General features: G+C 43.5%; 1 protein-coding gene across 6 annotated transcripts in view; it reads right to left on the reverse strand.

The window, feature by feature from the left end:
• Positions 1–23,531, reverse strand: part of msrab (methionine sulfoxide reductase Ab) — a 38,790-nt gene that overhangs the window by 13,677 nt on the left and 1,582 nt on the right. Inside the window, exons 2-6 of one of the 6 annotated variants that reach the window (XM_080479970.1) lie at positions 21,939–22,117; positions 16,757–16,825; positions 16,476–16,595; positions 12,857–12,961; positions 1,897–2,003 (exon numbers count right to left, since the gene is read on the reverse strand). In XM_080479970.1, coding sequence (XP_080336096.1) covers positions 1,897–2,003; positions 12,857–12,961; positions 16,476–16,595; positions 16,757–16,825; positions 21,939–21,963 — 426 coding nt within the window. In that variant the 5' untranslated portion in view covers positions 21,964–22,117. Of the gene's footprint in view, positions 1–1,896; positions 2,004–12,856; positions 12,962–16,475; positions 16,596–16,756; positions 16,826–18,867; positions 19,043–19,500; positions 19,800–21,938; positions 22,118–23,531 lie in introns of those variants that run through there. The other 5 variants (XM_080479972.1, XM_080479973.1, XM_080479968.1 and 2 more) reach the window with 5 other exon arrangements.

Consider the following 23,531-nt stretch of genomic DNA (forward strand, 5'->3'; position numbering starts at 1 on the left):
TACCAACAAACATGCCATTTTCACTTAAATCATGTTCCTTAGCCATTCGCATGCTCAGTTTCAACTTCAGCAGTTCATCTTGACCATGTCTATACCCCTGAATACCTCAAGTTGCTGCTAAGTGATTTGTTGATGATCCATTTGCATTAATGACTAATTGAATTTTCATACCCAGCTAAGTTACATTATATTCTTGTTATCATCCTGTGGAATTAATAGTTTAGTAATAGTAAGTTGTTGTTTTTTTAAACACCGTCCCGGCACACGTGGGTGAGGGGTGGTCATGGCCAGTTGGCAGCTGAAGACTGGGGTCATCGTCAGTTGATAGCCTGTCAGTGATGGCTCTCTGATTTGATTGCCAGCCTCTTTCACTTTCCCTGCTCTCCTCCCCCTAACTCCCTGCCTTCCCAGTCCCAGCTGCCACTCCTCTCCAACCTCTGACCTCAGCCCAAGGCCAAGGTTGGGAGGTTGTTACCAGAGCAACGTGACAGCCCCGCAGCCCATGACTGCTGACCCCAGGAGCCCCAAGTAACCATGACGATCATAATTTGCTCCCCTCTGCCCCTTGCTGGCTCGCCCATGAATACCGTCCACAGGGGAGAAGAGATGAACAAGTCTAAGTGATGCAGGGATCACCGGCTGGACGGACGGACGCATGGACATATGGATTGAGGGAACAAAAGATGGACGCGTGTCCCATTGAAAGGGAGAGCATTAGAAAATCAGTTAGGATGACCTATTGACCCTCTTCTTCTCTCTGAGATTAAAAAAGAACGTTTCCCTGAGTGGATGTAGGTGGAAATCTTCTAAATAAAGCTGGATCTGCTTAACTAAAGAGCAAAGGAGGTCACCACTCCACACGCAAAGCTTTTGTTATTCAAATAAACGGAACATCTCAAAAACTCGGCTCAACTCGTTCAACGGCCTGGGATTTGAGGGGAAAACTTAAATATGACCATATAGTGTGAAAAATGTTCTCTGATGTAGATCAGGCAAACCTGAAATTGTAATAAAGTATTCCAAGTTACGCTTCATTGTGATCTGCAAATTTTGGTAAATATGGATCATAAACACTTTCACTCCTGATTCCTGATTGGTTGACAGATGTACAGGCACTTACAACTTAAAATATCAACTTTGAGGGTGAAATGTTCAAAGGATAAAGACAGAGACATGTGAGGATTTAGGCAAGACTGACAAGATCCAAACTTTGATGGCGAGAAGAATGGATCAGATCACCTCCAAAACTGACGCGGTTGTAGGGTATAGGGTCTCTGTCTGCAGGTCAGTATCTATCAAAAGTCATCCACTGGTGGTAAGGCCATAGGCAGCCAAGGCTCACTGATGCATGTGGGTAGTGAAGGTCGGCTCATGCTGTTTGATTCTACAGACAACATACTGTTACTCAAAGTGAGGCAGAAGTTAATGCTGGTTCTGATAGAAAGGTGTCACGATACACAGCGCAGCATCACCGATTGCTGTGTATGTGGCTGCATAGTCACACCAATGTGCCCACACTGATCCCTGTGTAGTGCTGAAATCACTAAGCATTCTTTTAGATCATGAAGATGGCTCTTTCTCTTGGACATAGGGATGCACTATGAGAACATGGGATGATGGCAAGTCTCCACCGGTTGTGTGATGGTTTTGAGCAATGTTGTGCTGGAAAACCGGCCTGCTGGTGAAGTAGCTTCAATCACAAAGTCAGGGAAGAACATTTTTATTCACCTCTGCATTGAAAATAATGAAGCAGAATGGATGATACGCAGACCAGAGGGGGCGCGGGGGCATGAATCCCCACCATCCATCTCAGCAATACTCACCCTGGTCATGTGTAACACATTGCTTGAGTAAAAGTAATAACCAAACCTTCTAATGTGTGTGGGGATATCATACCTGCTGGTAGGCCACTTTACTTTGCAGTGCAAGCAGCTGCTGAGTGGGGTTGGATGTGTAAATGGCTGAGCGATACTGAGTACCATTGTCATTGTGTTGCCTCATACCTGCATGAAACACAGACAAAAGGAAAATAAGACACCCCACAAATAAGCATAAGTACCACAATCACAGCAGACACAATGCCATTTGCATGTAAAAGGTTTTCACAATTATGTCATCATCCAGCATCTTGAATTCATGAAGCCAAATGAATTCAAAGATCACAGCAGATTCGGGCATTCATTAGGAAGGCCTGTGGTGAGGAGGTGTATGGGCACATGTGGGTGGGTGCATTTTCTCCCTCTTTGTCATCTCCGTGGCACTGTCAGAATTTTCATCAGCTTTACGTCAGTGTGTTTGGAGGAGGCCCAAGACGAGTGTACCTTGATTAGGAGGCCAAACAGCTGCCATCACTTCCATGCTTTTCCAAGGCTACAATCCTGAGCATCGCTGGCACCCATGGACACATCAATGCTGGGCTCCTCTCCTATTATCTCTCAGTCTCTCTCCCACTCAGTAATTGTTTCCTCTCTTTAGTGTAGAGTGTCATTCTTTTATTCACCTACCTGTTTAAATCCTAGTCTTTCTCAACCGTTGGCCACCACAGGCGAGCACCAGGGTTATGTACTGTGTGTGTGTGTGTGTGTGTGTGTGTGTGTGTGTGTGTGTGTGTGTGTGTGTGTGTGTGTGTGTAAGGTCTTCACAGATATCCCTTTCAGCAAACTGACAGTGACACCGGCTTAGTTCATTTAAAACAACAGATTTTCTTCTTCCTTGCGGCCCAGTTTCACTCGATCAAATTTTGGCTGCTGGTCAGTGAACGCTACTGAAAAAAACAAAAGGGTAAAGATCCTTACTGTATTTTAAATGCATAATCCTGCCTCTGTCTCTGCAGCGCTTTGTGCCTTATTGACAGGTCCATGTCTTTGACTTCTTTTGTTTGTTTTTTTACTTAATTTCCTTGATGCACAATCAATTTGCTGGCCATGTCAGGGCATCAAACAATCTGTAAACTCACAAAATATGTATTTTTCACCTAATAAAGGGTTGTATGCGAACATGTTGGCAAGCAGTTTATACATCAGATGGCACAAGATTAGGATTTAAATTTTTTTTTGCAGTTCAGTTTTTGTCCATCTAACACATTGGAGTTCGAACATTCGGCTCTCTTTGTACTGTCCACCAACTCCTGAGGGAAATTTATAGCCTTCCAGTCCCTAAATGTTCACCAGATAGTTACTTTAGCACTTGGCAGGCTGTTCTTGGCAGGTTGTGTACCTTTTTTTTTTTTTTTTTTTTAATTCTGAGCTTTCTTTGCTGAAAACTACCGTATGCTCGGCTGGAAATTAAGCTGACCAGAATGGTGAGAGAAAATCAGGATGCTTATGATTTAGGCTGTGAAATGAAAACAATGCTGAAGGATGTGAACAGAATTGTCTTATTATCAAAGCCTCTTGTGGTGAGGGTAGTATTCTGAGTCATGGGATATCTGCACAGAAGAGAGGAATGCAATATTTCTCAGGTGCATCTTTATCTGTAGGAAGCCAGTATAACATCCTAAACATATGGATTTAATGTATTTGACTGTGTATAGCTGTATGTCTAAGTAATGTCATGAGATAACAGTTGTTAAGTTTGAAATTTCTCATACTGTAACTTTCTCCCATTGTGACATCTCATCTCCTGATATTCTATTCATATTGCGGGAGGATAACAATTTCCCAGCGGTGCAGACGAGACGTCACCCTGACACGGTGATCTGCATATCTTGTTTCTCTTTAGATTAAATGTTACCTTGCATCATAGAGTGTCACAACCTATCTGCGACACAGTCTGTTCAAACATAATGGCCACAAGTATTCATCTGGTCTTCATTCAAATCGCAGCAGACAAGCAGACATCGCCTGCTCTGCAACACGCGCCGAATAAACTCATGATAACTAATGTTGTTGCCTCAGAGAATTTGCCTCACGGAAAATTTCTTCGACGATATTAAATGCTTGTGTGGTTGAAATATGATTAAACAAGTGTGTTGTGGAGAAAACCCTGTTGAATACGAGACATATAGCATCAGCTTTACAAAGCAGTGCAATACTCGAAGTGCATTCAAAATCTGCCACAAATAAAACCAGCGTCGTGGTAATTTAACTGTGATATCCCAGCTATTGTAGCAGGAGTTCCACAGTGAACTTTAGTGAATTAGTTTTTTTTTTTTTTTTAAATCTAACAAAAAGAGACGTGAGTACTGTCACACCTCAGTGCAGATACCAAAGTTTGTCTTCAGGATAGGGGCCTTTCTGGGTTTTCATGTTCTGCTTATACCAGCAAGGATTCTCTCTGGATACTTTGACTTTTTACCAAAACCAAAAGACAGGCTTGTTAAGAGGCAACTTTGTTCTGCTTGTGAGTAATTGTTTATCACTGTGATCTGTGCAGGGTAGTATGTCAATTGTGTTGACTCCTGTGACTCAAACTTTTCTTTTAAACATATATATATATATATAAAAACATAAAGAAGACCAGCCATTAGATTATTTAGTTGCAATAAATACAAATCCATATCTTTAGTGCATCTTAGCTCAAAGACTGGATCCTGATTTTTTTTATAAAAAAAAAATGTTTAAGTTAGATTGCTGCTTTGGATAATAAGCTTGGTCTGTAATATTCAAACACCAAACAAAAGGCCAGATAATATTCGAGCAGGCATTGATGATGAAGTGGTTCGCACCGTCGACTGACAGTGAAAAAAAACCAGGCTTGATCGACAGGCTGTGGGCCTTTCTGGGTAGAATTTGCATGTTGTGCCAGGGTCAGTTTTCTCTGGGTACTTGCCACAATCCAAATGCATGCTAGTTAGGTAAAACTGGAAACTCTTAACTGTGTTTGGCCAATTGTGTGTTAGCCCTGTGATGTATCCTGCCAGTGCTAGCTGGGATTGATGTAAATTGATGTGTCGAAGGAAGCTGGTACAGAAGCGTAGAAAGATTAGCAATCCATTTTTTTTTTTTTTAAACACTTTATAGTAAAACACAAAAATACACATTTAAAATTGTGATTTATTTATTTAATAAAGACATTCCTGGTCAAACCAGCAGCAACAGCACTCTACTTTGAGTAATAACGGTCAAGTACAAAAACAATCACATGTATACTGTTTGAGCATTTTTGGATGTCGGTTGCTTGAAACTTTATTTCTTATTACTCCAACAATGGACTATCTAAACCTACTTGTATTTCACAAACACTTAATCCATATTTCAATTCATGTTATTGCCTAACAGCCAATGCATTTGTCTCCCCATGTCTCTGCAGCCATCTCTACCCTCACCCTCTTTCTCTCCATCTCTGCAGTGTTGGAAGTCGGCCATCTTGCCCCCAGCGCTGTTGTTCAGTGACGAGGCTAATGGTTGCCCCTCTATCAAAGGCCACCAAGCCACTCTGCCATTGGCTGCCCACCAGAGCCTTTACTGTGATTGGCTGTCTGGCAGGGGTCTTGTAGTTTTGCTGTTGCCCCTGACCTTCCATGCTGACTCGTGATGCTGACCACCCCAACCACACACATGTAGACCTGCTTTTGCATGTGCAAGATCATGTATGGACAAATAACGCATATTAATGAGGATAAAGAAAGCCCATCGTATATCACCAAACTGCTGGTTCGACTGCTGCAATTTGATTAAAGCGCTTTTGTCACTTAACAGCATTAATCCTCAAAGTAGCAGGAAAGACATTTAAGATCTCATATTTTCCAAAAAATAAGTAAAAATGACAAAAGCTTTTCATCACAAAGAAATATCTGATGACACGGCCTATCAGAAGAAAAGTCAAGGGACAAACACCCTTGAGTGGTAATAGTAGCTTCAGACACAATTAAGATTCATCTCATCTTCTGAGATCCATCCACCATCAGAAGAGGCGCTACTCCCTAATCAAAATATTAAAACCATCCAAAATATCAGTCTTGCTTTTGATTATACGAACTCCAAATCCATCCCCATAAGCATTCAGTCCTCAAAGAACTACAGCAGCAACAAATACCACCCCAAAAAACTCAAATTCTTCCCCTCCCACCTCCACCGTCTCTCCTGCTCTCTCCATTTTTAACAGCCCCCTTCGTTATTTTCTCTATCCATCAAAGGCGGCAGTAATTATTAATGAGAGCCTCCCTGTTCTCTCTGCATTATGCATGAGAGCCTTGCCTCTGAAAGCAGAGGGTAATGGGGGTGGACAGAGGAGGAGGGGCTACGGGTCACACACGCGCACACACACACACAGACACACGCGCTGCCTCTCGGGGTCACTGACCTGTGCCTACAAAAGCCAAAAATATTAATTAATTACCCCCCACCCCCAAACCGTAACATTAAAATAGTCCCTTTAACAAGAATGAAAGCCAGAGCCCAGACAAAGTGGGAGGGCGTTTGGGTACCTAAAGTCTTGGAGGGGGAGTAGCTTGTCTCTTTGGCTGATGTTAATGCACAAACCTGTGTGCCCAAATGTACACGCATTCACTTTTTAGGCTTGTTGTTTTCAAACCCACTGAGATTTCTTGCAACTCTGTAAAATCTTTTCCAGTGTTTACCCTTACACCAAAAAATGGTTCCACTCAGCATGTCCCTGTTGGCTGTTGGGGATAAAAGCCTGCTATTTTTCCCACTTCCCACTGGCTACACCTTCCTTTTTTTACCCCTTCAGCTATCACTGCTAATATATAATGTTCCTTTGGCTCCCACCTTATCTCTTTCTTCTTGCCTTCCTAACTCAAATTCTAGCTATTTTTGCCTCTTGAGTATATATGCTTGAGAGTGGTGAGACAAGGGGTCAACTTGTGCAAAGCATCGCCAGACATGCGATTTTCAGTTCCAAGGTAAAGGACATTCAACAAAAATAGGTGAGGACGGAATAGATGACGAAGAGATGAAGGTGGGAATTACCTGCAAAAGGGAGAGTGAGGACAATCTATGGATGCTTGGCACACTAGACTTGTCCTTCCAGGGTCTCCGTGGAACTGAACACTTGACCTCAGGGATCTTCTCCCAGGCATCTTTTCACACAGCGATCCATCACTCGTTAACAATACCGGGAGATTGGCCTAAACTCCAAAATGTACTTCATGGCACTATCCTTCACTCACTGGTCTTTTTGAGCCACCCCGCTGCCCCTGCATACCAGCACTCAAATAGATGTAAAACAAGAAAAGACTGCAAATGAGGCCAAAAAAAAGAAGAAAAAAAAAAAGAAAAAGGGGAACTCGTTTAATTACACAGAAGAAAGAATAACAAACATTTCAGCAGTCAGGCTATTGTCAGTGTCCGCAATTAAGAAATGTTTCTGCATAATTGGTGACTTTTTGCGGGCTTCTGAGCATGGAGGAAAAACATCTGAAGAGAATTCAGAATTACTTCACTTGGCATTGCGTACCAATTAGACTGCAGCAGAGTGAGCACTAATGAACAATCTAAGACGGTTTCTTTTTCTTGTTCCTTTACCTATTTATTCCTACCCTCTCACCATCTTTAAGCACTGATTCAATGCAATATTCGCACGGTCGGGAGGGAGTTTCAACAATGCCTTGCGTCAATGCTGAAGGGTCACCAGAGATTTGATGGTGTTGATGGAGTTGTCATTTGCACTATTGTCAAAAAAAAGAAAGAAAAAAGAAAAAGTACACTGGAATAGGGCCTGATAACTGCAGTCTTCCCTGAGTGTGTGATGGTACTGAGGGATGTGCCGTGCCCGGCGGTCCCGCTACGACTGTGTGCGTGCCAGCAGAGCTCTCTCTTCCTCTCCACTCTTAGCTGCTATTTTTGCTCTGTTCTTATGTAAGCCGCTCCTGACGCGCTGGAGACAGAGGCAGAATATGGAGTTGGGATGGTGAGAGCATCCCCAGCGGACACACACATACACTCCGCTGCACGTGCAAACACATGGGCTCACACACACAAACATACTGTATACGTACACAGACACATCTAAAAGAGTGAGTATGTGAGATAAAGGGACTTGCAACGCGAAACAGAAAATAATGCTCTTCTGGCCGTCAGTGACACAACACATACGGAGGATATGTTAAATCAGAGCTATGAGCGTTTGTGTGAATTCCACTAATGGAGAGGTGTAGATTACAGTCATAATCAGGAACAACAATCCAATTCCTCTCACTCCTTAGTTTGAATTTGATCATTTCTATACTAGAGCACTGCTATCTAACGTGATCACTTCATGTTCCTGGGCATGTTGTCAGAGCACAGTGACTCTGGCCCATAACTGTGTATTTTTAGCTGCACCTAAGTCTAACCAGCAGCGCTTGCTCTCCTGTTGTATTGCAATCTGTCCGGATATTAGCGTGATTTGGATTCCTCTATTTCCACCCTTGTCTACCATTAGACAGCATTAAGGTCAACTGTTTCAACAGGCGTGGCAAGCTATTATGATTATTTTCTCAAACTATTCTCACACCTATGCATTGACATAAAGTTGATATATTTAATACTATTAAAAAAAACAAGAACATTATTTTCTAAATTTCTAAAAAATTGACAATAGCAATCCTTAAAACATTGATATTCGATAGCTAATCAAATATGAGCAGTTTTACTTTCTTGGAGGCAAATTGGTTGAGAAAAATATTGATTTTTCAAATACACAACTTATTTTCCTGAAAAAAAAGTCACGAGACAATGCTTTCCAAGCATAAAAAGACACCTAAAAAAGTTTACAAATTTTATAATTTCTGTATAATCAAATGGACATGCAGAATTCAACCCCCACACTGTGCACACACGTGCCGCAATCTCCATAAATTAGGGTTGTCAGCATGTGTGAGGGTGTAATAACCGACACCTGGTAATGAGCATGCTATCCACAGCCAACCACAGAGGAGAAAATGCATTTGGATTAGGTTGTGGGGGTGGCAGAGGTCACAGGTCAAAGGTCAAGGTCAGCTCCTGTGGGGTTTGCCTTTAGATGGCAGGGGCACCCCTAAAATTGAGGGATGTGGTGACACAGGATGACATGGGGGTACCCCAACGGGGAATTGGCGTGTGTCGCAGCCAGCTGGGCTGAAGCTATTACATAAAAGAATATTCATGCTCATTTCAGTTGTCATAAAGTAACCGCCACCAGCATGAGTCAAATGGAAGACAGCTTGATTCACATCATTGCTGTGATGTGACCATAGCAGTTATAGCATATATTTGAAAATCAATTAATACTTCATATGGTAAGCTTAAAAAAAAAAAAAAAAGTGTATTGCAAGCAGCGAAAGCAAAACGCTGGGTGGTATAAAAAGTGATTTTCTGATAAATCGTTCAACCTCAAGGCTGAAATGCATAAAAGAGACCATTATCAGTCGTTTTTGAATTATACTCAACTGTAAAATAGATCTGCCTTTTTGTGACAATATGAATGCCTACGTACAAGGGCGAGCATGCATATACGTGCAGATGTTATCAAATGAGGACAGATGCATCGGCCATTTTAGCTGTGCATTTGTGTTTTTGTGTCTATTGGCATATGACTGTAATGCCTGCTCACTGATGCAGCATCCGCAACCCAAATCATAAATACTGCACGGCCACAAAAACTAAAAAAAAGGAGGAAAAAAGGAAGAGGAAGTAAAGGACGAAAAGGAAAGAGAAGGAAACAATGAAGAGGGGAAAAGCCTTGGTTGTTAAGATGAAGGGCGGCAGAGGGGGGTGGCGGGATGAAGGGAGACATGGGAGAGCAAGGAAAGGGGGAAGGGAGGATGAGGAATGGGGGAGGAGGAGGAGTGGAGAGTGACTAAGAGATAAAAGAGGAGTGAGTGGATGTGAGTGTGTTTGTGTGATGAGCGGACGGCCTCAGGGAGCGGTCGACTCACGGTGCTGCTCTGCGGATGTACTGATGGGCTTTGGGCCGTTTGCTCACTCACCCACCTCGGTGTGCTGCTCACCGCAAAGAGGACAAGGGGCGGAGGGTACAGGTGAAATGGGAGAGGGAGTATGGGTCGGGGAGGGGGAAAGGCAATCTGGGAGAGAATGTGCAAACGTGGATGAAAGAAGTAAAGAAAGGAAGAAAAATAAATCACTAAAAAAAAAAAAAAAAAAAAGGCCAAGAGCACTGATGACTTCAAGTTGAAGTCGATAAACTGTGGTAGGGCAACTACAGAAGAACTCGAGCGAAGAACTGATTGGTTGGCAGGTAAAGGAATCAGCCAGACAAGATGCTTCTGTCCTATCTCCCGATGCGAGTAAAAGAAAGAACAGGGCCTACAGGCCTCAGTAACAAGCGTGTACCCAACTGATATGCCACTTGTGCAGCTGTGAGCATCGTCTGCAAGTGCTACGTGCGTCTTGTTAAGCTTAATGACATGTAAAAAGTCAGCAGTGCCGCTGTAAGCTGGCGTCATGCCCACACGTGCATACGGGCCACATGTGCCCACTATGAGGTCAACAGTGTGCGTTTGCATGGAGGAATGTGTCAGTGCTACGTGAAACCACAACAAGACGCATTTGCATCTGTACATTAGTTCTGCTAAACCGAGTGATGTTTTCAACCATTCCGTCGAAACAGAAAGGCTGCTTCTGATGCCCTTTCAACTGGGAAAGAGTTTGACCGAGCTCGAGTTTTTTGGTGCGCCCGTGTGAAGGTTTGCACAGTTGAGGAGTTGTCTTAGCGTCGACATAAGAAACTTATAATACGGGAGCGTGTTGAATGGGGGTTTTATGCAACATCCCAGGGAAGCCGGCAGATTGAGACTAGTGTTGCTGAATATGGAAAGAGGGCACACAGCAAAGGCTGCTGGGAGTTTCTGATTGGCTGCTAATGTTGCTATCCAGGCCGGGATTGGTGGAACTGACGCAGCCCGACATCACGTTGTCGGGACTAAACCCTTTTGAACTGAGGCAAAGCAGAGAGGCACAGATATCAAAACACATACACGCACACATATGTGCATGCACACACCCACATACACGCATTAAAAGGAAGCGTTACGTGCATCTGAATATGCACCTGTGCATAGTTCCACATGCATGCCAGCACTAAGTATATAAAAACCTGTGCTCCGTGTTGATATGCATCAGGAGAAAACAGAATTCATAATGCTGCAGGGCCCGTCTCCATATGCAATCTCTAGCGAATCTGCGCAGTTAAAAGGGAAAAGAGTGAACTTCCTTAATTTCGCCATTCTCTTTTAAGCCCAGCTCTAAGGTGGACAGAATAAATTGGAGCTTAAGCATGCGTGAAGGCACAGCCAGCGGGCCCCTTTCCACCACTCCACGCTACATTTGTCAAATCAGAGGAATTTCTGCTACACGTGAACCCAGAATCTGAGAGGAGAGAAACGGCAGGGATTCACATTTAAGTCACGCGCAAGGAGCAACACTCCCAAGGAAAAAAATAAAAAAATAAAAAATGGACATCTGAGTTTGTGGTTATTTCAAAATATGTCGCCAAACTCAACTGTGACAAAAAAAACCCCCCAAAAAACAACAAACAGAGTGAATAGACAATAAGCTGCATGCTATTAATAAAACATGAGATGAGACAAGGCAGTGAGTCAGGGGAAATGCATGACTACTCTTTTGGCCTCACTGCGTTTGCCCCGTGGCGTGCCGGTTCGACTCTGCCTGTGCCTTTGCCCGTAGAGAGACGTGGATACGGCGAACACGGGGAGAACCTCATCTGATAAAGAGGTCGTGATGTCTTTTGATTGAACATCAGACATCAACTGAGTCTTCTTCCCCATCTCCTATAACAAACCGAAGTCTACCCAAACATTCAAAGGGGGAATGTGAAAAATGCCGTCAAGTCATCTTTCATGTTTATATATCCAAGCAGTTGTGGTAGATACGCAAACATGGCAGACGCTTCAGTGTATTTAGGTCACACAGTGTATGAGAAAGCAATCATGACAGATGCAAAAGGGATGACGGAACTGTGGTGGGCTTTCTCGTTCAGGTGCGCGTGCGCGTGCGTGTGTGTGTGTGTGTGTGTGTGTGTACACCCTCACAAGCCTGTTTTAACGCTGAAGGTCGGGCCTATGAATCTTTGATCCACCTCTTCCAAACTTGTCATGGCACTCCCTACATTCAATATGAGTGAGCAGAGTACCTTTTTGCTTCTCTCACTCTCTCTCTCTCCCTTTTAAAAGTACATGCACATGCACACACGCACATGCACACACGCACCCTCCATGTGTCCTCCTGGTGCATTAATGTTCTTACATCACCTCCTCCAGTGAGCATAGAAAACAAGAGAGCACAAGGCTTGAAGAAATAGGTTGTGGGGGATGGGGGTTCTTGGTGGTGCTGGATGCGTATGTGTACATGGATGTGTATGTGAGTGGGTGGCACAACTGTGGTACGCTGTATAAAGTATGTAGCACAGGAATATGGATCGCAAACCAACCGTATGAATTAATTAGGTGAAACGCTTCTCCATCACAGCAAACTTTATGCGGAATTCACCAGAATCTTGCGATTGACAACTTCCTGATTGCTAAAAAGGGAATGATGGTCAATGAAATGCAGTGAGGACAGTAGGTTAAAAACAAGACAGGAAGATTAAGATCAGTATCATCATTACATCAGTCAGAAGCATGTGCAGGAATGGCAAAGGCTGGTTCATATTGGAAATAGTACATGCCAAGCACATGCTCAGCAAGAGATTTTTTCACGACTGGGCAAGAACATGCACCACACTGGTGTGTCTCTCCATGGATGGCTGGATCTCAGACACATTAACACAGTCTGGCGTTGACTTACACCCCTGAGACCTCCCCCCACCACAATGCACACGCAGGCACACGTCTGGGCATCATCCTTCTGCTCTAATACACTCCGTGCCCCCTGGGACGGGTCTTATTTTAGGGCGACTTTGGGGTATGTGTGCTGCGCGCGCGCGTGCGTGTGTGTGTGTGTGTGTGTGTGGCTACCTTGTGTAGGATTGTGGTTCTCCCAAAATTGTTTCAGCAGCTCCTCAACACTGATGTCTTTAGGGGAGAAGACCACTCTCACCACCTCGGTGTGTCCTGTCAGACCTGGGGACAATTTACAAAACTGATTTAGTTAGAAATAAGACAGCTTTTTTTTTTTTTTGTGAGCTTTCACAAGGTCCTTTCAGTTAATCATAAAGGCTGGACATAAAAAAAATGACTTTTATCATGAATCAAATAATTTAAATGTCACCAATATCAAGAATAAAGCACTAGTAGCTATACTTGGGTACGGGATGTGCATGCCACCGACTGCAGTGCCACAGGTAAGAAATTGCTCAGGTTGAATCCACACAGCAGTGTTGTTGCTTATGGCACAATGACAAGGGAAAGAGAGAGAGAGACAGAGCTACAGAGAGAGGGAAAAGGCACTGCAAAGGTTAAGCTTATGGTGGAGGTTGCCAAAAGCACACAGTCTCTCGCTCCTGTCTGCAGCTGCCAGGACCCCGAAGCTTCAACATGCTGCCTGCAGGCATTCTCAAACTGGGGGCTGCTTTAGGTCTCACACACAGGTGCACCTGCACAGGCACACGCATGCATATATAGTGGAAACAATGGTGATCAAATTCTCACCATAAGCATCGATGTATTCATAAATAAAAGGAGACTTTGCTCCCAAATGCTTACACTAGTACTATATATCCCATGCACACACATGCCAAAACCTTGAGATGCACCAGGTGCATTGCAGATAATGGGAGAATGACTGTCAAAATCATGCATCCAGTCTGAGACTGACTCCGTGTCACAAAGTGACACTCTGCACACTGCAAGGACGATTTCACGTCAAATTAACATCGACAGCTTCACCCGTTTTAACCCAAGTTCTGAACAGCACATCTTTCAGTGCTTTTAAGCAATCTGTCACAACGTCACTGTTTATGTTAAAACCTTTCTACAGCATGAAACATTAAACAACTTTATCATCCTATATGCTTTTTGTTGATTAGATTAAGTTGGGTTATGGCTGCAGGAAAATAATAGCAATAATTTAAAAATACAAGAAATCTGGAAATACGACATCAGAAAAAGCTGTTGCTGAGAACAGTTGGGGGAAAAAAGGTGACTATATGAAATTACTCTTGAGGCTTGTTCTGTATGAAAAGGGAGAAAGGATGAGAGATGACAAAGACCACTAAAGCTGCCAGAGGTGCAGTGTTTGGCTGAAGCACTTTTCAGCACGGTGAAAAGCCTTCTGGGTGATTACAGCCTTACAAATCAATATGACATCCTGTTACACTTTTTATTTTATTTAATTGTTTTCTGCAGTTTAAACAGACAGACCAGCACCTGTTCAACTATTGAAATTTTTTACTTTACCAGCTTTAACTCCTAAGCAACAAAAGGAGTGTATTTAATGTCATTTCTAAAGATTATGCTTTTGTCTGGGGGAATATGGCGTACCTATAGAGGCTGCTACAGAGCCATTTTGTTGTTTCTCAAAAAATGTGACTTCAAATTGACGCTGCCGAAGAAAAAGCACATGGGGTAAAGCATGAATTGTGCCTGGGCTGTGACATTTCTCTCATAAGCCGCTGCTGGCGCGAGTTGTGATCGATCAGAGTGAAAACAACACAAAGCAATAAAATGGCACAATTATCTTTTCCATTTCAGCACCACACACACAGCAAAGTCAATTTAACTGCTCAGTGCTACAAATGATTTGAGTCACAGCGAATAAAACTGCCGAAACACAAAAGCAAAAAAGTGGACAACTCCAGAGTTTAATAATAATAATAATAATAATAATAATAATTCAAGAGGGTATCTGTAAAACAATAGTAGAAAATTGAGCATTTACATATTACTGGAGTTAAATCTAGGTGGTTTAGAAACTTGCTCAAAATTGACTAAAATAGGACTAACTTGAACCTTTGTACGGCACTTGTTCAAGTATTCAGAAACTGAAAAAACACATTATTCAGATCTAACTGATGTCTGTAAAAGTACCTGAAGTAACACAGAGAATAAGTGTTTTGTTGTCATACCACTACAAAACATCCCAAAACAACCACATGTCTGTTTTAAAAGGAGACAACACTGCAGGAATTTTCAACAATAGGCAGAACTAACTTGTTTACAACACGTCCCGTTATGTCAACCGTACGTAAATGTCTCAATTTTAATGATGCCAGAAAATACTAAAGTTGACATTTTGGGGATCGTCCCTAAAGTTTAACATGTTGTTGTGTTGCCGTTTTTTGAGAAATGGGTTTAATTTCATCGAGCACTGTAAGGGTCAAGCATCAGCAGACTTTTGATTCTTTACAACAAACATGGTGCAAAATGGACTGTACAGTGAAGCAGATGAGGTTAAAATAGTGATTGGTTATATAGTCATGTCCTCTCCACTCTCACCTGTCTGTGTTTGTCCTCCCAAGACAAATCTGACTGCACCTCAACCTCTATTTCTGTCTGTCAGACCATCCACCTGTCTGCCCGTCCTATCCTTTCCAGGCTCTTCTGACAGTTCCATCAACCTCTTCTTTCTGTCTGTCTGTCCTGCCTTGGCTGTGTTGACAGCTCCTCGGTCTCATGCCGTCGCAGTGTTCTGCTCCGTCATGGCCACTGGAGCGATGCCTGCACCCTCTCAGCCAATGGACAGGTAACCATTCTTTCTCACACTTTTTTTCCCCCCCCTACTCAATTTTTCTTTCCGCTAAAAAGTTTATTTCCTCCCACGTTTTTTCACTTGCAGCATTCTTTTTTCCTTCATCTCCATCTTCTTCAATAGTTGACCATCTTGTGAGAGGCCGATGGAAAGTGGGGACTGGGAGGCAAACATAGAAATCTTGTGGATGTCTCACAAGATCTGCCAGCCAAAGTTCAGGGCATACCCCCCCACACATGCAGGGTCTCCCCATAGACTCTGTGCCTGCCTGCAATGATGTGCGCTGAGAGATGGAGAAGGCTCAAACTAAAGCTGTCTCCAGTCTCATGAAAAGCAAAAGAGGGACACGAAGTGAGACGCAGCTGACTCATTTAAATTATATATCGAGTCCCCATTTATCTAGTAGCGTACTGAGAGAAACCCAAACAGACAAATTCAGGGACCCGGACAGGTAAGCAAACATTTTCAACATCCTCAACGGCAAACGGAATTAATGCTCATGTCTTCAATACGTTTGCCAAATTTTATTTTCATGGGAAAGAAGCCCATTTATGGTGCTTCGTACACAGTAACCTCTGTTGGCGAAAACGCCGCAGTACAGCAAAGTACAGAGCCCAATCCTTACAAGTAGGTCATAGGGGGGTGGGGATGGGGGGTGTAGCCCATCTGGAGCAGTGCATTCTGAGTAGTTGACTGCAGATGAAGGAAAAGAGCAAGAGGATGCAAGCTCTACTTAAAACAATCTTTCAAACCCTATCTTTTTCTTCGTCCTTTGCAAATTGTGGTCTCTTGAAACTTGACTCATCACACACTGAAGTGTACCGCCAAGTCACTTCATTTCCTCACAGGAGAGCACTGGTTAATATGAATCAAAGTGTGTGTGTGTGTGTGTCGGGGGGGGGGGGGGGGTAAAAAAATAAAAAATAAAAAGAGAGCAAAGTGCAGTACCTGAGCAGACCTCATGGTAGGTGGGGTTGGGTGTGAAACCATTGGCATAGCCCACCTGGGTGGAAAACACTCCTGGAAGCCGCCAGAAGAGTTTCTCAGCTCCCCAGAAGCAGCCCATTCCTGGACACACGCACAGCACATAAACACATGGATAATTAGACTGTCTGTGCTGTGACAGAACCAGCGTTTCACCAAAATGTGTTATCGACCACAAACTGGTAATGAGGTTTCCATATTGGATTATTTTTTGATTTCTTAAACGTGTGATTGTGCAGTCTCACCAAACATGATGGTTTCCATGCCTTCTGGAAAAGGCTCCACAGTTGGATTCCCATTGACTGCATGCTTGTCTGTGAAGGAAAACAGTGTGCAAATATGTTATCAGATCACAACACTGTGTTGCACTGGTACAAATTACAGCTTGTGAGCAAAGAGGCCCATTAGTGGCTTGAAGTCGGCCTCCTAGGTCTTCACTTCGTTACAGGATGACCCGGGCCAACGGATCAGAGCCAGAGGCTTCTGTGCAGGAAGACAGTTAAGGGATTACACAGCTTTGACCGCTATCCCATCCCTGCTGTCCTCTCCTCAATACCCACAATTAAACACAATGAAACAGTCACTTTCCGGTTGCTCACTCACTGCAGTGTGCATTGAAAGCAATCGTATTTGGTGCCACGGGTTGTGAACAGAGCAAAGTGGTGTCAACTCTTAATGGGACTTGTATCCCCTCACATGCACGGGAGGGATCCAGGGCTGTCCTAATCTTAGTAATGTTAAAAATACCCAATAAGTAAAACAAACTCGAGTGCTGAGAGGTGGTACTCTGCTGCCAACTGTGCTGCATGGTATTAAGCTCTAAAAAGGAAGTGTGTGTGTGTGTGTGTGTGTGTGTGTGTGTGTGTGTGTGTGTGTGTGTGTGTGTGTGTGTGTGTGTGTGTGTGTGTGTGTGTGTGTGTGTGTGTGTAGCCCACAGATGTGTGAGGAGGATTAGGGTTTAAGAAGACTGAGGTGACTTAGCGTGCAAATCTCCACTAAGCAAGGCTGGTTTGTACTGCAACCACTAATATTAGTCTACAGATAAACAGGCCACAGGGTACACTAAGAGCTTAGGCACACACCAATAATGGATGCTTGCTCTAAAGTTCAAAATGTGTGACTGCTCACTGGCTGCTCAGATATTGCGTGTGACTTTGACCTGAATACAAACAATCTCTAAATCTGATACAGACATAATAGTTAGTTTTTTTTTCCTCGGTAGGTGAGGGATGATCTCGAACTGTGACAAACGGCAACAACCTGCAGTTTATTTCAGACTTAAAGAGTTTATTATGAAGTCACACCGCACAGAAGCGCTAAGAAGAAACAGTTTCTCCAAGCCACTACTCCACGGATGAAGTAGTTGAAGGATGTAGGAAAGTAAAAAAGAAACGCCATCACACTTGAGTTGATAATGCCCTTCTTGATGTATAAGGGCACTTTCTGATATTCAACAAAAATGTTTTTTTTTTCTTTTTCTTTCAGTGCAGTAACAGATTGCAGGAGCATAAAGGACTGAAATGTCACAGAGGCCTGGCTGCCCTCAGGCAGTCTCTTCCTGCCCTCCTGTTGTGAGACAGTTCTGTCTTTTAGCAGCAGGTTGTTTGGCACTACCAGGTCATGTTCACGGGCACAGTCAGCCACAATCAAAGCATATCTATGTCAGCAATCGCACTGGCTAAATGTTCTCCCTCCGTCGGGGTGACTTGAGTCGATGGGAGGACAGGAGAAACCTTCCATCCTTCTGTGGGTTTGTAGTGACTATCCCTTGCTCACGCTCCTCTTGTCCTTTTGTTTCTGGCCACGGCGATAAAAAGTAGCGAAGTTGCCAAATGACTGCGAGAGAAAGAGAGAATGTGAGAGCGATAGAGAGAGAGAGAAGTGTGCGATAGAGGAGGTGGAGAAGTGGGAGGAGGAGAGATCAGCCTGCCAAAACAATAAAAGGAGTAAATAGCCAGTGAGAAGCAACAGATGAGGGTAGCAGAGATGCAATGAAGGATTCTTTTGGCTTTTAGGATGCCATGCCTTCAGGCAGGATATTAAAAAAAATAAAAATAAAAAGGCAGCCCATCCAAGTCAGAACACAGAAAGCAAACAAGTAAACAAATAAACAAAAAAAAGAGAGATAAAGATGAAGTTAGCCAAGAACATGCCGACGCAGCACTGTCCAGAAGAGCCAACTCTCAGCCAAACTTCCCCGCCCTCTCAGCTCTCTCAGCTGCTCTCCATCTTCGCTTCACACTCTTCCTCACACCACCTTCCCATCATCCCTCACTCTTTTCTCAGCGAACACGTGCACGGTTGCCTGCACGCACACATGGAATGCAATCAGCCACACAATCACTTGCACACCAACCTCTGCAGTGAGTGACTCCCATGGAGCCTCTGGCGCTGGTCCAAACAGTGCCAGGCTGGCTTCTTTCACTGTGCCTCGTCCAGCATCCCCCCCCCCCCCCCGCCAGACCAGCGCCCACACCCATTCTGCCAGAATTACCCCATCTAGCACACACAGGCACCGAAAAAGAGCTGGCTTGAATACCCTCACTACGCTGCCTCTCTACGCCAGCAAAAGAAAGAATAGAGGACGACAAAAAAAACAAGCAGGGAGGTTGACCGAGTGAGCTCACAAAAGAAGAAATACAGACTGAATATGGGGGAAGGATTCATGAAAAGGACTTTTTTTTTTGTGCCCCCAACTTGGATGAGATATGGGCGTAATTTCTTTTGTTCGCCTTTGTTTTTAAGGATATCTGAAAAACGCAGAGCACGATACAAAGTAAAGCCGGATTGAAGCGGAATACTTTGGTCACCTTTTGTTGCTTTTAGCATGGCGGCAGTAGGCGGTTGGACCAGGACCAAAACATCGGACCCGACGCCAAACCAAGTCTGTTTGAAACGAGGTTAAGGGCACAACAATCTCGCTGTTGCTTAGCGGAGAGTGACGTCCAGTTTGACTTGTTTGGGTGGGCTTTTAGTCTTTGTTACCCACCGGTTCGACCCGTGATCCCACGTTTCTCACCCGTCAAACTGAAGTCCGAGCGCTGCTGCCTCCTCTGACTGAGACACGGGAGAGGTACTGTCTGCGGATGCCAAAAGTGGTGATGGAAGGTCGATTTCCAGGCTGCTCTCTTTATTTCCTTCCAAAATCCATTCTCTCATTCCCTCTCTCTTCCCCTTCCCTCCCTCTTGCCATTCCTCTTTCTAGCTTCACACAGGTTGGCAGAGAGTCAGGCACGAGTCGTCGGAGGAGGCTGATGCTTTATACCGGTGCCAACTACCCTCTGCTGTATTGGAGGATGGGTAGGGGCGAGAAGGAGTGGGGCAAAAGAGGGGAGGGGAGGAATGTGGCAACACTGGTGGGAGGTGGTCCATTTTTAAGAACAGTAGGAGGTAAGTAAAGTAAATGATGCTACTGTGGTCTTTAACACAACTTGCCGTTGCAGCACATTTCACGTGTTTAAAGCTGTCACAGTCCAAGGTTGGAAAACTGTCCAGACTATGAAGAGCACAACTTTCAACCTCTCCATGCATCCCATACATACTGTATCTTAGCAACGGATACAGTTGCTATGGAGAAGCCCACTTACTATAGCAGCGGCTCCATTATCTCCTTCCAGGAAGATGGAGGCACATCCTGTTGGGGCCTGGTCAAAATTCTTTTGCAAAAGCTAATTTGCTGGGGGGGGGGTATTTGGCGCTGCCTTCATCTGGCAAGGAAAAATAAATACATAAAACGCATCATATTTACCAAACTATACTAAAACAAAGAGCTTAACCAGCTAGGTCAGGAGATACACCAATCAACAAATATAACAAAATGACCACAAGTTTCATTTTCCATACGTTCCCCTTTTGCTGCCAAAACAGCTGAGAAATGGACTCCACTCATCTTCTGAAGATGTTTTGTGGGATGACAGCAAATCTTTAGATAATCTAAAATGTAAGGCTGGGCCATGGCTCATGCTTGTTTGTCCAGTACATCTCCTGGTGTATTAAGATGCCACATCAAGCCCTCAAACTTGGGATTCTCAAACTCTGTTGAAAGAAGCTGGCATCATTAAATATTTTTCCTTTTCATTACGCAGTGTCCATGGTCTGCAACAATGCTTAGATATAGGTTTCTAGCCAACATCCACATGGTTGACAGGATCCAATATTTTCCAGCAGAACATTGCCCAAAGCATCACACTGCTTCCACCGGCTTTGCTTCGTTCCCAGAATTCAACATGGTGACGTGCTCCAAAGTTAAGTGACGTATATAGGCTTATCTAAACAAGTTATTGCTCTGTTGTGCAGAACTGTTGTTCTCACTGTGCAACAACTTGATAAAAAAAAAAAAAAATAAAAAATAGTGTTATTTACTTCACCTGTCAGTGGTCATAACATTATGGTGGATCTGTGGAAATGAGAAGAAATCTATTCATTTTCGACACAGTGTGTGTCACAGTACGCTCCGGTCTGTCACAGAGTGCACTGAGCAGGATGCATGGTACACCATTCAGGGTTTCCAATTTACCTGCCTGACTGTGGAAACCAGATCACCGAGAATAACCTCACACAGACACCGGGAGAGCAAGCAGGCGTCATATTTCAGGTTGCATTGCCACAATGGGGAGCGGGTGTTAATCAGTGAGCCACAGCGTTGCCCATGAGCAAATCGCCCTCATTTATTTATCTCATGTTTGTATAGCTAATTTGCACGCTTTCTCACTTGCTTACATGTTTTGTTTTTTTTTCTTCCCCTCTAAGCTCTTTGCAAAGCCAAAAACAAGGGCATGCGGGGTAAGCAGCGAGGCAAAGAAACAACTGATAAAAAACGCTAGAAATATATCTGCACCACAAACCTGCTTTTAAGAGTTATAGGGAAACATGTAACCAGAGATTGATTTTGGTCAGCTGACCTCCCCATCCTGTTTAGAAGAAATATTGGCAGTCTATTCTGCTCTGACTCAAAATAATAGCTACTGTGCCCCTACCATGTAGCAATCTGCCACTGGATCATTCTCGCCAAGGTCACAGAGTACATTATACAGACAAGAGCAAGGGAGGGAAGGCAGGACAACAGGACGTCTGAACAAGGAACAAGGAGCTTCTTTACGGAGGCTGGAGGGCGAGAGGCAACTTTCAAAATTAGTGATCTTCATTGTGGCGAGGGGGCGAGTGTGCGCTCTCACAGACACACAAGGCTGAGGCTGCATGGGGCATATGTGGAGACTGTCCCCGCAATCCTTAAATTACTCACGCTTACTGGCCCACACCACCAAACACAGGAGCATGCTATTCTAACACACATGCACAGGCTAGCACAAGTCTGTCCCCATCTAAACTGCCCCCCCCCCCCCCCCCCCCCGCGCGGTGAAAGGGGAGGAACAGATTTCTGCCATGCGGTGTCTCCGAGCTGCTTCGACAGACGGAGAAGGAACTTACGATGGGGCGGAGCCTTCATGCGCATAATGCCCAGATGGGCCCCTGGACGCTGCGGCACTGTTTCCTCCTATGCTCTCACACCAAGCTCCCATAATGCACTATGTGCATACGACTGTCTGAGTAGGTGAAAGATTGGCAGCATCAGGTTTGTCCTTTGTGATGTACTCCTACCAGACTTCCTGTTTCAAAATAGTGCGATGAAAAGGTGGATGATATCAAAGAACAGATGAGGATGAGAGGCAAAGACTGTGATACATACTAGGATTAGATTCAAAAAGCAGGCAAAAGGACTACAATACATTCATTTTATATATTTAAACTGAGAAAATGGAAAGAGAGAATGTCACGATTTCTCAGTGCCAGTATGTTTTGCAAGAATACAGGTTGTCCTGATTTAATCAGTATTTTGTAATGCAATCTCACAACATGTCCAAACAGGCTTTTATTGCTACTACAAGCGTCGGCATTTAACTCATAAACTTGAATTAACTGCTACATATATAGTTTTTACAGGCCCAATGACTATTTAGAAACCAAACTAAAATACTAAAAATCTACCAGGGTAAAACACAGCAAATTCAATCTGTAATGAACCCTGCCAGGTTATTTTAAAACCCATTAACCGTGCGTTTCTTTTAAATTTGCTGTACTAAAAACATCTGTGAATTTAGTAACTGGTGAAAAAAACAACAATTCAAAACCTAATATTAAGAAGTACGCTTAGGAAACATGTGGGTGGATTATTTAATATTATATTACAACATTATCGGTTACGACAGGCCGGTGAGAGATTTGAAAAACTCCAAAACATTTCTAGTTCTTTATCAAAGCTACAAATCAATCCAGCAACAAAAGTATACAGACATGATTCAACCTGTTCTGCAACTTGGTCTCAAATGACGCAGCAGAAATGAAGCGTACAAAGAGAAAATGGCAAAGGGTGTCTCCTTATAACAACACACACGCGCAATAAAAAATTAACTGCTACTTTCAAGAAGAAATTTACAGTATTTTAGTTCATTTTTAGTAAATTTTTTCGTGTCAAAAACATTTCAAAGCTTTCTGCAGTTGTTCACACTGATCTCCAAACAGCTAAACCAAACGTGTAAACTCTATTTATAGAAAATAATGATAATAATGACATATATGTCGGCTAAACATGGATGGAAGGATTAATCTAATACAATTGGAGGTGGGCCTGAGCACAAACTTAAGTTCGTGACATGACTTAAATTTGATCCAAAACTAAATGGAAAATGGACACCAAATTTTCAACAGTATTGTAGTACAATAATACATTCAGTATTTGCATTTTCCACTACTGTCCCTCCAAAGCCACAGAACTACAGTGATCATTATTTTAGTCAACGACATGTGAACTACCTTTTCAAGCAGTTTCTGCTCGTTTACATTGAATCTGCAACTTGTACTCTGATGGATTTGAAGCTGTATTTAATGTCCATTATGTCAGACTTTTCTTTGGGTGCAGTTACTTTTTACCTGACTGCATAAGGATGCTATTGTACTTGATGAGCTTGACTGTATGAAGTTTATTTTTTTATCAGTTTATTCACGGTCAGACTAAATCCTACA

Source organism: Lipophrys pholis (genome assembly GCF_963383615.2).
Source record: "Lipophrys pholis genome assembly, chromosome: 14".
Taxonomy (NCBI): domain Eukaryota; kingdom Metazoa; phylum Chordata; class Actinopteri; order Blenniiformes; family Blenniidae; genus Lipophrys; species Lipophrys pholis.